The 17,786-nt window shown below is 40.1% G+C and overlaps 1 protein-coding gene across 2 annotated transcripts in view; it reads left to right on the top strand.

Moving 5' to 3' along the window:
* The window catches only part of CLIC5 (chloride intracellular channel 5), an 83,533-nt gene that overhangs the window by 56,352 nt on the left and 9,395 nt on the right, over nucleotides 1–17,786 (top strand). For both annotated transcript variants that reach the window (XM_074895505.1, XM_074895507.1), the window contains exon 5: nucleotides 15,510–15,691. In XM_074895505.1, the coding sequence (XP_074751606.1) occupies nucleotides 15,510–15,691 (182 nt within the window). The remainder of the gene's footprint in view (nucleotides 1–15,509; nucleotides 15,692–17,786) is intronic.

The following is a 17,786-nucleotide window of genomic DNA, read 5'->3' as shown; positions in this document are numbered from 1 at the left end:
CATGCTCATGCCATATCAAAGTCCCACCACTTTTAAGCTTCTTGAAAGGGAAGGAATTGATTCCAGATTCTCAGGATGTGGCAAGCTGTGTTTAAAGAAAGTGTGTGCATTTATTATTTCAAGTCAGTTCAATTACAACGGGCTTGATTCCTTCCACCCCCTGTGTCACTCGATAATTTTATAACAGGCCTCTCTGAAGGAGCCATCTCCTCATGGCAGGATTAGATCCGTGCTTTGCCTTGGTAGCACAGCCGGGTATTCAGTTCTCCAGGCTTCACCGCTCATACTTGAAATGACAAGTTCTCGTTCACACAAGAACAGGAGTCTTTGAGAGAGTTTAGTGGCAGTAGTCTGAAAAATTATTTTGTGGATGCTCTCGCTCAAGTTTTCATGGCCAATTTCAGAGTCTTTGGTGCCTTGGAGTTTGTTTAATATCCCGAAGGTTATCTTGTCTGAGCATAGGAAAGTAAACCAAGATTTTGTGAGTTTACTTTAGTTCCCTTGGATGATGCTAAGCAAGTCATTCAGGCTCTGTACAGTAACAAGGGTAGTAACAATTTATGTATTCATTGGAGAGGGATGAAATTTAATTAGTTGGAATGCTGTGTACATATTCAGTATCCTGCTTGTTTTTTTTTCTTGCAAGACTGTGTACTGCAAACCAAGGGGACAACCTATAGTAACCACCCATTAACTGTCCCACCTAAAATTGTAAGTTCTTTGGCTCATAGAAAGAGCCCTTTGATTTCATTTATTAGTTTAAAAAGTTGTTCTTGATTTGAGTTCTTAGGGGGCACCAGCTCCAGTGTGGGTGGGCGCATTCATTAGTGGTACGGAAGGATATTTCACTGTACGGCTCTTCAGAAGGCGCTGAGCCGGGAGACCACCAACATGATTTCACGCAGAGGAATTTCCAGCCGTCTGACCAGAGGACTTTGCTTGTCTGGTTTGGATTTACATCAAGAGGCCAAAAATAAAAGCGCATTTAAATCATTAACTCACATGTGATTAAATGCCATTCGCCTCCTTCGGTAGCTACATCACACTTTGTGGTTCAGCGCGTGAGGTGGGAAGTGTCTCTTCATGTGCCGTGTATGCATGTATACAGTAGATATGCACACACACATCTAGGGCTGGATATAGGAACTGGCCTACATCAGTTTTACACTGTGGAGTTAATCCTGCTAAGAAGAGAGTCAGACCCATAGTGTAGGTACGTGCACATGCTGAATGTGTTCTCTGATCCTTTCTAGAAGCCATTGCATGCCTCCTTAAATAAGCAGAAAGTTACACTCCAAAACCCTACATAGAATATTTAGAGTACTAGCAGCTCTGTGGTGCAGACCCTTCATGTCACCTGAGCTGATGTGTGTACCTGGGGGTAGGAGCTTCTTGATGTTGTGGGTCAGCCTGTGTCGTCCTGACAGGGTGCTCTGCTCTGGTCTCCAGCAGCAGGTAGGAGAGCACACATCTGTCCCCACAGCATCTCCATCGGTGGGAAGGGTTGGGGGTCACCTCTCTTCCTTCCAGCCTGGCTTCTGACATCCAAAGGGGTCAGATTATAACTGTAAACATGGTACAGCTTGTCCTGAGTCTTTGATCCTCCTGGCCTATTCTGTGCCTAAAGGCTTCACCCTGTGCTCAGCAAAGTTCCTGGCAAAGCTCCTCTTGACTTTAACAGAGCAAGTTCAAAAAGCTGTTTGAATGCCCTTGTACTGATGGAGAGTTTCCTGTGACAGGGATCTTGGATCAGGCTCTAATTTGTGACAAACATTAATGCTTTATGCTTTTTGCATAGATTTTCAAGGTGCCGTATAAATATCTACGTGTGTATGATGTCTGTGTATCAACTTGCCATTAAAATTTTTCCTTCTTCCTCTTTAGTTGCAGAATTTCCACTACAAAACCCCACACCTGTCCAAGGCCCAGCACGAGCCACAATCTGTCCTGTGCTGTGATGTTATTAAGTTTTTTCTGTCATGCAACCAGGAAGGACTAGGAATACCTTTTAAAATTGTTTTAGAGAAAAGGACTTGCTTTGTGATGGAACATATCAGGGTGACAGATCTTTAACTTTGGCATTTTGAAGCACAAAAAAGCTATTTCAGAACATTTTAAACAAGTTTTTATGGCTCCCTCTGAGCTGAATACTGTTGGGCTCGCGGTAGCTAAAGTGCCTGGCAGCTTTACAAAACCAGCCTTAATATAAAAAATACCCAGTCTTTAAAACATATGTAAAATAGCTTTTCTGCAACATTTGTGGCACATAAAGTACCAAATACATGTTGGTGAGTGTGATATAAAGCTTTTATTGCCGTTCATTTGGGATGACCCATATAACTCACTCATGATATGTTAATAAAACTGTTCTCCACTCTGTCTCTTTATAAAAACACACATATAAAGACCACTAAAACGGTGGTGATAGCTGCGTGCTAACTTGTTAAGTAGTGGCGCAAGTTGCATTTATCATCTGTCCTAAATTGCTGTATCTGCTTTCTGCCCAGGAATCAAAGACTGATTCTAAAATGCTCAGAAACAGCAGTTTACAAAATAAGTTTGCTTGAGAAATAACTTTCTGAAAGTTCTCCTCAAAATCATGCTGGCCAGAGGCCCAGAGCCATCAATATTCTGTCTGGTACCAGTGACAGCTTTAAGGACCACTGTCTTTTGACCTGCCAAAACTAAGAACTGAAATTTTATGCCATTGGAAGAAAGAGGTTTCCAGTTTTCTATAATGATAACAAAACATCATCTTAATCTCAGAAATATGTGCCTTACTAGGGAATGTTTCTGAACTTTCCTATCATTTAGGTTTTTTCCTTCTTCTGAGACCTTGCTAATTAAGGTGTGAAGATTTCCTGATGTAAATGTGAAAAATAATATTTGAAAACAATACAAAACTAAAACTAAAACTCTGTGTAAGTCCAGACGTGATCAGAGTACAAGCCCTCCAAGGCAGGATTTGCTATGCCTGATTATGCAGCCATTCTGGGAACAGTAAATATTTACAATTAATGTACTAGCAGACATAATTTTCTGACGCATCTGTGCAGAAGTAGCTTTGAAGACATAGTATACCATAGGGAGGCGGATAAAAAATGAATACATATATTTATGTAAGCTCAAGACACAGAATACGCAAAGCCCTAAAAACCAGTTGACAATATATACTAAAGCCAGCGAGGTTAATTATATGCTCAAATTAAGGCATGTTCTCAAGTCTTTGCTGAATCAGGGCCTATATGCACAGGCCAGGCCTAGACTAAAATACTTGCAATGGGAACAGTAGTTGGCAGACACTCGTCTTTAAGAGGGAATTATTTCCCCTGTGTGTTTGAATATTCCTCCAAGTGCTGCTGGCTTTACTGGGATGCTTTGTTCTGTTTCCCAGCCGAGCTCCCATGCTCACACACAGGAGCAGTAGCACAGCTGGAAGTGGATTAGAGCAATCTGGCGGCAGCAGTCCTGGGAGGAATTAAGCGCCTTGCTGCTGGAATGGGAGGCCTAAATTACATTATTATTTAGAATTGAGTTTTAACTTCATTGCTCTATGGTTTCGCACTGGTGGGTAACTCCCCTTGTTGCGATGTACTTGGTGCATCTTAAGTATGTTCCCCACAGCAAGGACTTAGATGAAGTTATGGCCTTACTCAGTAAAGTGTCCAAATATTAAATAAGCAAATGTTCAGCACTTAACTGGTCTTATTGTCCCAAGAGGATTGTTCACAAGCTTATATTTAGCAATTGTAGAGCAAGCTATCACATGATAGAGAGCCCAGTGACTGGCTCCTGGAAGTCAGTTTGCAAAACTGTTGATGACTTCAAAGGGAGAAGAATTGGCCCAGAATCTGTTTTTCCCAAAACAGACTTTTTGTTTTTATGCATGCAAATGTTCTTCATAAAACAACAGGGAAGAGAAGAATGAGACATAAATGAAAATCAATGTTGCTAATTTTCTTTATTAGATCAGATCCTAAATAGTTGACCTTTAGCTTGAAAACAGTGCTGGGAATAAGGTGACTAAATGAGAAATGGAGACATAGTTCTTGTCTAAATATCCTGATTCTTCTGACTGCAGAAAAAAAAAATCAGAATTTCAGAGCTTGAGGCTAGAAGGACCTTTGGATTATTTGCTCTCCTGCAAATCACATCCCAGTCAGTTTTGCCCATTGAGCAAACATGTTAGTATTTTATTTTTCGCATAGAAGTTTTCTGTTGGAGCAGAGAGCAGGAGAAACTGAAGTGTCTTTGGTGCACAATGCCCCTCTAAGAGGGGAATTTACTGTGTGAGAGGTGCCCAGCTGATGACAATAGCTGGTCCATAATCTGCACTGCAGGGAAAGGTGAATCCCCAGTGATTCAGCCAGTCAAAGCTGCAAAACAAGTATTTCCTGGTCTTTCACCTGGAATCAGGATGACTCTGAACATGTGAGGAAGGCATCTACTCAGCAAGACTTTCCGTACCACTTCAGTGCATTGGCCCAGTCATTGCCATCTCTAGCGGAGAATGACCTGATGGCCATAGATGAGCCTTGTAACAACTGATTAATTCCATACTGGGAGAAAAGATACTGTGATCTTTGCAAACGCCTCAAATCTTGAAGCATGAGATTTAATTACAGTCACTGTCTTAATGATGAGGAGCAAATTCTATGTGACAATGATGGCGGCACAGTCAACTTACCTCATTCCTTGTTCCAAGACCTAGAAGATGATATTGGGGATTTTAAAGTGCCATGACCTGCCCATGTGACTCTATCCTCCTCCATCCCAGTTTCTCCTGTTTCTACCAGAACTGGATTAAAGCCTGCCTTAGTCTCACTAAACACCCCATGAAGTAAGTCCACCTCCCTTCTCTCCTTGTTTGTTTCTTAAACAGTTCATTGCTTTGGCAACATGGAAACCAAATTTGTCTGACTTCCAACCATTAGACATTTTTACACCTTCGTCAGCAAGGCTGAAGAGCTCTCTCACACTTCCCAAATGTTTTGTCCATGGGTGAGGATCTGTGCACATTGGCCTGTCAGACTTCTCTCCGATAAGCCTAACAAATAGACTCTTCAAACCTGACATTTTGAGGCTTTTTTTTTGCAGTCCTTGAACACCATATTGTTCTCCTTTGACCTCTTGATGGAATTTCCAAAATCCTTTTTAACTGGGGAAAGAATTTCTTAATACTTGTCGCAATAGTACCGTTGCAACAGAGGGAATATGACGTCCCTACTAGTACTTGAAAATTTTTCATACATCCAGACATAAGTATAAGTTTAATTGTTTCTGCTCCTTTCAGAGGGGTTAAGTTGAGGCATAATCATGATGATTCTTAAGCTCCTTCATGGAGCTTGAAGCAAAAAAAATCTCAACAGCAGAGAAACAATGGAAAAGAATTAAGATGTGAGTCATTTGTAAATCTCATCATCTCATGTTTTTTTTGTATCTGAGTAACAATTTTTGAACACAAAGGGCAGAAAATACTGGAAACATTAAAATAAAACTATTTGAGACTGAGATTTGCTAAGTGAACTGAGGGACTTGGAAACTCAGTAAGCTTTAAAACTCCCTCTTCGTGTGCTGCTAGCTAGGCATCACTATTTCCCTCTCGTGTGTCTTCACTGCTGTAGTTAAATAACATAGTTGAAAGCAATTGAGTGCAAATTGTATTATCTTGGTGTAAACAAAAGCAAATCTATTTTTCTACATGCCTGAGATTGAGAGAAATTGATATTAAAGATGCGAGCACGAACAGCCTGCAGAGGAACAATTTTCTCTGCTTAAATACTAGAACACAAGGGGTCCCCACAGCACTGTTACTAAAGCCCAGTTGCACTCTACCAGAAGTTAACTTTATTCTTATTTTAATGCAGAAACATAGAGTTAGTTTTTCTTTGTTAGTTCCAGAATCATCTTGTTTGCTCTTTGGTAGTAAAACAACACTTTACCCTGTGAGTAAACACACAACATTCTAAAAATCAAGATACCAGAGTGATATTCCCGTATTATAAATATGTGGGTTTATAATCTACAGGGTTTGACGGGTTTTTTTTTCAGGTTTCTGATGCAAATCAGCTGCTGCTTGTCTGAAGTTGGTTTAGGGGCACCTGCACAAGAGGAGCATCACAGAGGTCAGGATTAGGCCCTTGGGGACATGCTCTAGAAATGATGCTTGTCACTTATGTGCTGCTACAGACTTACGATGGTTTGTGAAATGCAAGTTAGGTCCTGTTCTTCCTGCGGCACTTGTAGGCCAGTAGTTTTACATTGACTTGCTTCCTGCCCTCAGGGTCGCTTGGACTCCTAAGAGACTTGGAAATGAACCCTTCTTTTGGTGTCATTTGAACACCTGGGTTTTCTTCTTAAAAAACCAGCATTTGAAGGTGGTCTGCATTCTTCATGATAATGTTACAAGTATTACATTTATTTCTTGCCTCCACTGTAAAACTGAATAAGAAAAGGGAAAGAAGAAAGCTGACTTTTCAGTCTAAAACTAGAAACAAGTCAAAACAAACTTTCTAGATGCTTGAAAAATGTTTAATTTTCTTTTCAAAAACATTATCAATTCACCTGTTTCACTAGGTTTAATCTGGGAGTAGGAAAGATGATATCACAAAAATAAAAAGATGCCTCTTCTTTTCTCTATATTTACTATTTATCCCCCTCTAATCTGAAACATAAACCTACAACTGGTGCATCACTGCTTTTACCAATGTAAAGTGTGTGGATGTAGAGTGCTATTATCCTTATTGCATATATAGGAAGTTGAAAGGCAGAGAATTTAAATAATTTATCTAAGGTCATATATAAAAGCTTGAGAAGAAGATACTCAGGTCTCCTAAATCTAGGTAACCTCTTAACCTTTGGATCATTGTGCTCTGTTTTAGGAAAGGGTACCTGGGGATTTTTTGAGACAGGTCTGTCAAAATATCCCAAATGTTTGGCATGAAGCTCTAATTGATCAACCCACATCATCAAGATGGGGTGGGGAGGGGAGGGAAGGATGATAAGGGAGGGATCATCTCACCTCTCTAAAAGTTATACATTAGTCATTCAATAATACTGGCTTCTTTTGTGATCAGTGGAGAGGGTCATAAATCCATTTCTAAAGGGCAGTTTGATTTATCTTAAAATATGGATCTAAAGCTGGCAGAACTTCCTTTAAAGGTGCCTGTCTTTCATTGCTATCTGTAAAGGGAACTTGGATGATTGGGTTGGACTAATTACCTAACACTTAGATGGCTGAAGTTAGGCAAAGTGAGTCTTAGCCATAAGTAAATCAATAGATTTTTGATGTGTCTGGGTTCCTAAAGTGCTCTGGGTATCTAACAACTGTATTTCAGCTCCATGTTCCTCTGAGTCCTGGATGAAGTGCTCCTGAGCTTTAGCACCTCCACTTCTCCCACTGGAAATACACAGAACACATGTGCCAAGATATATGGAAAATACGTACATATTTATTCCTGGGTTAGACCACGTCTGAAAGGCCGCTTATGACCAAAGTTATGTGGCTGTTTGCATGTGTGCACCTGTGTTCGTGTGACTTATCCCACTCCTGGTGCACGCTCACCTGAACACTGAGCGTAACTAAAAATCCCTTTTCACGTCCCAGCTTTGGCTGATCTGGAGAGTGACTATGAACCCCTGTCCCCTGAGAGAAACCCCTCACCAGGAAAGCAGGGTTGAGGAATAAAAGACACTAATCTATTTCTCTTCTGTGTACACAACTAGGTATCCCTTGATTCATTAAGTGAGTAGAAACAGACAGATCACAACTTTTCAGCATGGTTATATGGGCCTTTACCTTCATTGTGGGAACTTCCACAAGTCTCTGTTCCAGTGAATATTGAATTATTTATCTAGAATGGAACATCTTTAATAGGAGATGTGAGTCACCCCAGAAACTCCCTTTGGCCCAGAGTTAAGCATCTAAATGCCTTGTATGCATGGGAGCACACAAGCTCCATCCTTCTCTGCATTTCCGATGGCTCCCTTAGCGTCTGCCCACTCATTTGCCTCTCAATATAGACGCTGCTCAGAAAGATGGAAAGGATGTTGCAATGCTCAAATTGGCATTCCCCCTTTGGGGAGCAAGCCCTAATATTTAAGTAACTTTAAAAGAAAGGGAGGTATTATCCTACATCACTTAGGTGAACTGTGAAATTATTATATTCCAAGGGTAGGATTCATCTCGCCTAACTTCCCTGAAAGTTAGGTGTCTAGTCTGAGCTAGTCCTTTAGGCTTCATCTGTAATTCACGCAGTGAGAAGGGCATGTGTGGAGTGAGTCACACCAGTTCAAATCAGGTGTCTTGGGCAGCTGGAAGGAATTGCCCTCTGGAGATGCTTACTACCTCTGAGCAGAGAGGGAACCTACGTAACCAGCTTAGACAAGATACCCGACTCTTAAACGGCTAAACAGAAGAAATCAAGGCAGCACTCAAATCTCGAGGGTTATTTTGAAATCGTAGGGGGGAAGATAAACTGTTCAATATGTATTACAGTGGCGCACATTAAAGTCACAGCTCCTCCATGTGAGAAGGATTAATCTACACAGATTAAGGTTACAATACTCTATTGAGCCTGCCTGAAAAAAATGAGCAGGACGGAGAAAAAAGAGAGTGAAAATATGAATCTTTGGTCTTTATTCAGACTGTCAGACGAGTAGAATGATATTATTTTCTTACCTTAAATTGCTGTTTCTTAGCTGGTTTCCCTCTCCTACCAGAAAACAGTATTGGGTCTCATATAATATCAAACTCTGTGAATCTGGAAGTGATCAGGAAAGGTGGTTTGTTTTTTTAAAGGAAAAATAAATCTCAGATTGTTTGTGTGAGACTGTGAATATTTATGTACTGTTCCCCCTTTTCCCTCATTGCGTATTTCACCAAGTTCATTTGCGTGTGTTACGGGATAAATCTTACAGGAGGGCAGTGGAAGAAAGCAGTAAAAAGGAAAAGCATCAATCAGTGATCCAGGGTAGCAGCAGGAATCGTTGTTCATTTTTGTACATGGATCATTGTTTGTTGAACTTGCCTGGGCTTGACAACTAAGAAACTTGCAATTCTGCCGAGGTCAGTCTCAGGTGGTTTCAGATGATGGCTACAAAAGCCACTATACTGCTGGGCCTCGATGACTTTGAAGCCTTGTTGTCACTGTGCTTTTAGTGGTATTCTCTTAAGAAGAGGACCACATATATTTTACTTCGTCTTGGAGTAAATATTTTGTGACAAAATGTTTATTTGACAAAAAATGCCACGGGTGGTGTTAGTAATCTGAATTATTGGCAAATGTGGGTTGAATTTGGTGAATAATGATTTGTTTTGAAAAGTAAAAGTATTTTTTCCTAAACTTTTTGAAACAAAAGGTTATTCTCTTTTTAATTTAGAAATGACATGTTAATTTTGAAGATTACCAACATTTAAAAAGTGATGTAAAAATGATTGAGTGTCTAGGCAAGGCTTACTTAACCAACTATCCCAAAACACAGCTCTGTTTTTGTTTTCATGTCTGTTTGGAAGTCTTACGTTATTTTGCTTTGTTTAAAAATTTAAACTCATTTTGCTCAATTTTAGCATAAATCAAATAATTTTTATGTTCAATTTGTCCAAAGAATCAATTGTTCATATTGCTTTTAGTGTGCCCTCTGTGCTTTGCATCCCTTCCCATAATAACTATCAAGTAAAATCCTCATCCTGCAAATGGTTCCACTCAGACACATAAAATAGGAGTAATCTCACCTAATTTTAGCTATTTTAAATTTAGGTAGCCAGTCTGCCTATTCTCAAATGAGAGAGAGAGAGAGAGAGAGGTTACTCTGGTGGTAATTCAGCTTTTCCTAGGCTATTTTAAGATGGAATGATTTGCCTTCCAGTGGCTCCTTGAGGCCACAGAGATTGGCGTTTATGTGCTTTGTCTGCTTTGCTATTTCTCCTCGTCCCAACATTAAACAAGGAAGGAAATATTTGGAGTTCAAGGAAGGGGAAGAAGAGTCCTTGTCTGACCTTTGCAAATGCTGTGGGTGTGGGCAGCCTGAATCAGTTTTACATTTTCCAAACCATTTTTCTTTTACTACTTTCTAGTTACTTTCCATTTTGCTTCAGCCTTATTTGACCCACAGAAAATAGAGATGGAAATGACCGATGACGCTGGAAGTTTTATGGCTGGTATTATTTAGGAGGTCAGATTAACTGATTATAATCGTCTCTTTTGGCTTTAAAAGCTGCTGGAGAAATCCTAACCCCACTGAAGTCAACAGCAAAACTTCCATGGGCTTCAGTATGGCCAAAATTTCACCCTGAGTACCTAGTAATGAATCTTTGTCATCTGGCCCTCCCCTTGACTTGAAGGATTGCTCCATGCATTACATTTTCCAACGTTTTGTTCAGTTGTGGTGTAAGTACTTTAAGACACAAGGATTTCTCTTGTCCCCTGGAAATAGTTGCACAGGCTAATAGCTTAAGGAAGTTTTTGCTCGAAGAGTTGAGTAACAGAGCCAAAGTCTGTTCTTGGTTGAACTGGAGTAAATATGGAATAGCTTGTTGACAATGCGGAGTTACTCCTCTTTTATGTCAGTGTAACCGAGAGCACAATTTTGCCAATTATTAACTTTTGTTACATTATTTGTATTTCTGTGCATGTCAGGATTTGTTAATCTCATTGTTCAACATCGAGTAACCTTTTGCTGAAAACAGAGCGTCACTCTGAATTAGGTATCATCAGCTAAATTGAACCTCACCCTGTGCATTTGACAGATGGTAATACATTCATTAAGTGTTCTGTGGTTGCTTTGAGGTTGGAAAGTGCTATTTTTCTGGCTTCTAACTCAGGATTCTTAAGTAAAGTTGTATAAAAGCATAGTTTTGAAGGGAGAAGGAAAATCACAAAGAGCTCGTGAGGTTTTTTATTAATATCTTTGTTTACTATTGGTGGGATGACATGGCAGGACTATGATTGCTGTCTTTGGCTGCCTAAGTAACCCAGAGCAGAGTAGTGAAGGGTGAGAGAGATGGTTCCACCGTGGACTTTATGTATACACAGGTAGAAATTCTTGGAATTTGAATTTATATTAAATACATCACTGTGGAGGCAGTATGATGCTGGTGCCTTTGTGCTTGATGATTTCACTGTCCAGAAAGTTGGTTTCCATGAGTTCAACCATTGCAGCCATTGCACGGGTAACCTGACGACAGGGCTCTTTTTGCAGAGCTGGTCACATCTGGGATCTCTAAGTGCACACTGAAAGTCTGCAGGGTGGGGATGCAACTGGAGGTAGAAATTTCAAAAGCATCACAGAGTCACATTCCCAGGCATAGTTCCACTTGGTTTTGTAATATTGAATCCTCCACCCTGACATTACCAAGACAATGCAAGTCTGAGATTAGACACTTCAGGAAAAGTTCTCCGCACAGCTGATTTAGGGGTCACCTAAACCAAGTGTAGAAGAGAAGACTCCACGCCTACAGAGGATGTTCAGGGTGTTTAATTCAAATTTACTCATTTAACTTACTCTCTTCAGGGAAGATCAATCCCATCCCACTCATTGACTTGCAGTGGAGCCTGAGCAGTTATCAGCAAACCTATTTAGTTACTTAATGATGTTTCCAAGAGGGTAGGTTGCCAAGGGAATTAGCTGCTTAGCCACTTCTGAAACTCACTGTGGTTAGTATGTTCACAAATGGGGAATTAATCACTTTTTAATTAGTCACATCTTTTAAAATGTCTTCATTCAGTCTAGTGCTGTGACTGGTATTCACAAGACCCTGTCCTGGTGAGTGCCCACTGTCCGCTGTGTTCTCAGTGGAGACAATGTATAGCGTCATCCAGATTTTCACAAAATAGTTGTAGTATGAAAGGTTTAGAATTAAGTCTTTCCTCTGCTGAGTTTACTCAGTGCTATGAACCCAGTCAGCTCTTTCTTCAGCAAGAGTCCCCAAACCTTCAGAGATGTAGGATATTTTGAGGAGGTAATTTCTTGGTCTCTGTTCACATTTTTTCACCTTTTACATAATGCTTAAATATCAATCAGATAAGAGTGAAAATGAGAGAGTTAGTTTTTCTGACTTTTACCTGTGGTGTCAGCCTTCAGCCACAATCCACTGAATGTTGAGTCATTTACGGAAAGTGAAACAGTTCAACAGGAGAACTGCACAGATTACCCGATACTCCACTGGTGGGGTCTCATCTGGCAGATCTGGGCTGACATCATGTTGAAAAGGCATTTGAAACTCAGTCTTCCACTTTCCAGGAAACTGCTCTCCCTATACCACTGGTAAAATCATAGCACTTCTCCCCAGATTTTTTTCTAAGAAAGAAAAAACTGACCTGGTTTTGATACCTCTCTCTTCTGGGGGGGTCACTGATGAATTCAGACATAAGGTGGGTTCTCCCACCCATGCCAGCATTAGACATTTGGCTTCTTTTGAGATGTGGCACTTAAAAGCCTCTTGCTTCAATATTTTTGAGGTTCTTTTATGCATCCTTCTACTTTGAGTGGGGATTTCCCTGAGCACCTTCTCAAGGAACACAAGACTTCAAATCCTATAGATAAATCTGCATGTGTTAGGGCACCTAGAAAGTAGGGTTTGCAACACAGATATTTGCATATGGATTTCAAAAAATGCCTTGAACATCACTGACAGGATTTAAAAATCTGATCCTGTGCACCTAAACTCCATTTGAAACGGCAATTTTAGGATCGATCTTCTCTTAGCTTTTCAAAATTCTGTCAGTATTCAGTTGGAAGGAAAACAGTTCTCCCTTTTCCACTACTCTTCTATTTTCATGTTTGTTCTGAGAGATTCACTAGGAACAGAAGAAATTTTGATTAATTAAATGGGGTCATTGGCGTCACAACTAGTTATCCAGTTCCTGACTATCAGGATATGAGAATGTCCTGACTGTGTGGTGATTTCACTGTGAGATGTCAGGATCCTGTGGATTCCTGCAGAGCCTGTAAATCAGGCCACAGATGCGTTGAACCCTGAACATATGCTTATTTCTGGCCTAAAGCTGCCGTATGCAAGCGCCAAGTATGAATTCAGATAGATGTTTTTCCCACTGTCACAAATAGGCTTCACTCCAGGCATTGTTTTTGAGACAGCCATGACGCACTTTGATATATCAAGAAGAGCAAAAAAAAACCCAACCCTAATAAGTTCCAGAAAAGTTATGCAAACACATCTCACCTGCTGCTCCTGTCTTCATACACACACCTAACTGAGCCCATGGGCTAGCACGAAGCATTTAATGTACTACGGGTATTGGATGTATTGCACGGGTGGCTCGGAGAACCGATAATCCTACCGGGTGAAGGGGACACTGGAAAATGCTCAGCGTTAAGCCAGTTCTCTAAAATCTGGATGAGCAAAATTGAATTAAATCACAGTAATTCGATTCCGTTGTCTCTAAATTAATTCATCGTAAGAGGACGTAGTCTGAGGCTGACCAAGAGAAGAGCTATCTATTCAACAGGTGTTATGGGTCAAACCAGGAAGAGATTGCTAAATGTTCTGAGTGTTGCCCCATGGGGGGATATTACACGCTACGCAGTTATTACCCTTCAGTAGAAGTTGTGTGGCGGAGCACAGCTGCAGATGATTAAAGACACCACTGCCAGCATCTGACAGCAGAATGTCAGTGTCAAAATTCAATTTGAATTGATTAAATAAGGGATGGCAACACTTTTGTTTTATGGATGGCAGCACTTCAGTCGCTTTAGATGCTCTGCTTTCAGAAATAAAATTCCTTCCCTCCCTGCTATGTTTGTTGGGGTGTTTTCAGTTGGATTGCAGTCATTTCTCCAGTCAATCAATTAAGCCAGGATTTGCCACTGTGTCTAAGAATCAGCCACAAAAGAGCTGGTATGGTTCCCTGGTGCTTGGCCAAAAGGCTTCAGTGGGAGCAAGACATCAGGCAGCTTAATCTGCCTTCCACCACTGGCACAAGGTTTAATGGATGTTAGGGCAGCAGAGAAATCGTGTTCTGTGGTGTTCAGCTCCTGCTCTCTCAATGGCCCCGTACGCGCTGCCTTTCTCTCCGTGCCAAAAACGCAGGGGTGGCTGACAGCAGAGCCAGCGGAGCTACCTGTGCCAGCAACTGCTCCACACAGGGCAGGCGCTGCAGCCTGCTTAAGCTTGCTTTGTGCTCTGTAAATATATTTATCTCTATAGGCCTTGTAGTGCTGCGCTGCCTGAGCAACTTGACGCATTGAGAAAAGTCTCCCCTAAGTTAAATGGCAGTAAGTTACTCAGAGATACAAGATTTTACAGTCTTAGGCCTTAAATGCTGACTTCAGGCCAGAGCTGCAGCAGGTATAAATCACTGCAGGTAATTTTCACCAGCTGAAATTCTGGCTCTAAGCCCATGAGTCATGTTATTTTTTTTCACATTGTAAATTCTTGCTGTTTCTTAGCTATATTGCTTTAGCACTTTGGGGCACTTGTCAGGAGCCAGGACCCCATCGTTCTTGTCACCCTTCGAACAGAGATGCAAAAGACCCTTCTTGCCCCAGAGTGTTTGCAGTTTTAATAACATGCAAACCTGTGTACAGTCATTTCAGCTTTCTCCACGTCCATTATTGCAATCAAGTTTTTCTCTTATCCTGCTGGAAACATATAAGAACACAAATTCTTTGCCCAGGTTGGTATTTTTAAGTAAAAAATTTACACTTTGCTGTATATTATCCCTAAGTGGCATTTTAAGCCTGGAATTTGTTGGAGCCAGCAGCAGTGTGGGACATGGTCTTTAGTAATTGAAGTGAAACATCCAAAGTTTCTTCTCCTTTGTGATACCTGATTTGAGACATATCAAAAAGAGATTTTGCACCCAAGTTGAACCTGAAGTGAGGGGAATCTTAACAGTGGCTGAATATTTAATCTCTTTTGTATAGTGTTGTATTTAATTATTGTTGTATTACTTTCAGTTGTAATGTACCTTCCAGCTTCAGAGAGCTCTGGTTAGCATCTCTGGAATTATTGCTATTGCTTTTAATTACTCTGGAAGGGGTTTAAAAGTAATAAAACTACAACTTTTTAGAGCTAAAGTAATTCTAGAAAATTCCTTTCCATTACAGTCCTACCTGGCTGCTTAGAAGAATAATGTAGTGGCATACAGATCTCCAGTGTACTGTGTGATGGCCTCAACAGATCAGAATATCATAGGGTGTATGTGTTTTATGTATATATCATACTGACAAGTTGTTCTTTACTTCCATGATCTCTCTCACTGGGGTTTTTTTTTGGTGCTAGTCAGGAGAAGACATGCACAAGAGTTTTCTGTGTCCCCTTTTTTCATTGCTGAATGAGCTTTACCCTCAGGCAGACCTTGCTGGGCTACTTCATCATCAGACTGTGTAGTCACTGGAGCACAAATTAACAACAAAGAAATAAGAAATACTTCTTGGCTTTTTTTTTTTTTTTTTTTTTCTTTCTAGATACTACCATAGCCATTGACAATGACCATTTCTAAATCATTCTTACTCTGCCCTAATCACTTGTTCATTGCTTTTTGGCAAAGCCCTTGAAAGAGGTTTAGTGAAGGCTCTGAAGAAGCTGGATGACTATCTGAGAACCCCTCTGCCAGAGGAGATTGATGCAAACAGTACTGAAGAGGAAAAAGTGTCTAAACGCAAGTTTCTGGATGGAGATGACCTGACACTTGCTGACTGCAACCTTCTGCCCAAACTCCATGTTGTCAAGGTAAAAGTTATCATTTGATGGTCAAAGAAGCCTTATCAGATAATGAAGTGCCCTGTTCTGACAGGTGTGAGCTAAAGCCAACATGTATTTCAGCAGAGGCATCTTAAGTCCTGTAAGAGCAGAGCTGGAAACACAATTTTGCTCCTCAGTATTTCCTATAGGTTAACTTAACTAACTTCGTAATTTAGTATCTACATGGGGAAATTGTCCCATCACTAATTAGTGGCAAAGACAGTATTAAGATCTAAGTATCCCATCTCTTTATTTTAACTCTGCTGCAAGTAACAACATATTTCCTATTAATTAGTTCCCATTATTCTTAAGAGATGTCAAAACTTTAGTCAGTTCCCACTCATCTGTAACTTAAGAGCAGCAGTCCATCTTTTTGGGGAATGTTTGTTCCATCTGGTATTTCACATAGAGAAGTTAACAAATCAAAGTCACTGCTGAGGTCCAGGATTTAAGATGTACAGTGGTCACTGGTATAGTGCAAGTGGTGTACATCATCTTGGCTTCTAAATGTTGCATTTATTTATCAGTTTACGTGTTTCTTTAGAATAAAGCAAGTACCTGGCAGACCTTGGCAAGCAAGAAAGCTAGGAATTAAAGCCAAGTCATGCATCTAATTTGGCTCCATGAGCCAAAACATAAACTGAGCCTGGGAGCTGACTCCACACATGCAAAAAAAAAGAAGAAAAAAAACAAACAAAAAATAAGCACATAAGTCACCAAGTAAGAAATGTGATAATATCCTCACAAGTTTAGCTCTTTCGTTGGCTCATCTTCATTGGTGACGTTAGAGTCAGACAATGCAAAATGAATGTGTGGCCTCTTACTTGTTCCTGTCTCCTTGGGGTGAAATGAAAGATGTCGAAAGAGAATGAAAATATTTCTCAGACAAGCATAGCCATAGGATATTGCCTGAAAAGCATTTTACAGATGGAAAAAAAAGGTAAATTATTAAGACTTTTTCATCTGATGGAAGATATGTGCTGGAAATTGTGAAAATCCTGACTTAAGTTGCCCAGCAGGTTTTATCATCCCCATGTGTGTTTGAAGCATCATTGAAGGCAAGAATGCTTAACTAAATGCAGTTTAGGACAGGATTTGGACTTGCAAATACCAAGTGGATCCTGGTAATAAAAACAAATCACAGTCATTTCTGAGAACATGACTGTCCTAAGAAATCTGAGATGGAAAACAGCTCTACCATGTGCTTCAAAAATAAAGGGGAACTCTGTCGCACATATGTATGTAATTTATGCCCAAGAACAATTTTATACTGTCAGAAAAATTAGAGATTGGAAGCACTCATTAAATCAGCTAATCCATCCCTTCCTATCAGCTAGTTCATTCTGTCACCACAGGATTATTCTATATGGTATATTCTTACAGGAAAACTGAAATATCCCAATCCAGCAAGCTTCTTAACCAACCAACTCGCCTTAAGCACAGATTAGTCCCAGTGACTTCAGTAGGACTATACAGGTGCTTAAAATTAAGTTTGCACTTAACTATTTTCCTGAATAAGGGCCTGAGTGTTCTTAGAAATCGAAAATTTCCCTTGATAGACAATTTCCTAGTCTAACAAGTCTTGAAATAACCATTTCCCCCCCACCAGTTTATCCTAATACTCCTGTTTCTAATGTCTGCTAAATCATCTTGGTTTCTCAATCATGGTACCCATACCACCCTGAATTTTTCCTTTGCATGAACATGGATACAGCCTTCCAACAGCTGTAGATGGTTACATCCTCTGACACCATTAGCTAGGCAAAATATATTACTTAGATTAAAAATGGAAATGCAATATAAATATAATATTATGTCAAATATAAATATAATAGTTAACATGAAAATATATCATTATATATATTATATATAATTGCTACTAATGCCTTTCTCTTAAATCTATCCTGCTTTTTATGAGTCAGCTAATCAGCTCTTATGTGACGTCTCAGCTTTAAGTGATGTACACATGACTGGTAAAAACCACCAAAAACCAATATGGTATAAAATTAGTGAAATTCAGTTACCATAAAAGTGATAATCTGGTAACAGTAGCCAGGCCACTGATTTAGAGTTTCATTAGGCC

The sequence above is a fragment of the Athene noctua genome, chromosome 1, assembly GCF_965140245.1.
Source record: "Athene noctua chromosome 1, bAthNoc1.hap1.1, whole genome shotgun sequence".
Taxonomy (NCBI): domain Eukaryota; kingdom Metazoa; phylum Chordata; class Aves; order Strigiformes; family Strigidae; genus Athene; species Athene noctua.
The sequence above is the reverse complement of the archived record's forward strand: the minus strand, read 5'-3'. Positions and strand labels throughout refer to the sequence as shown.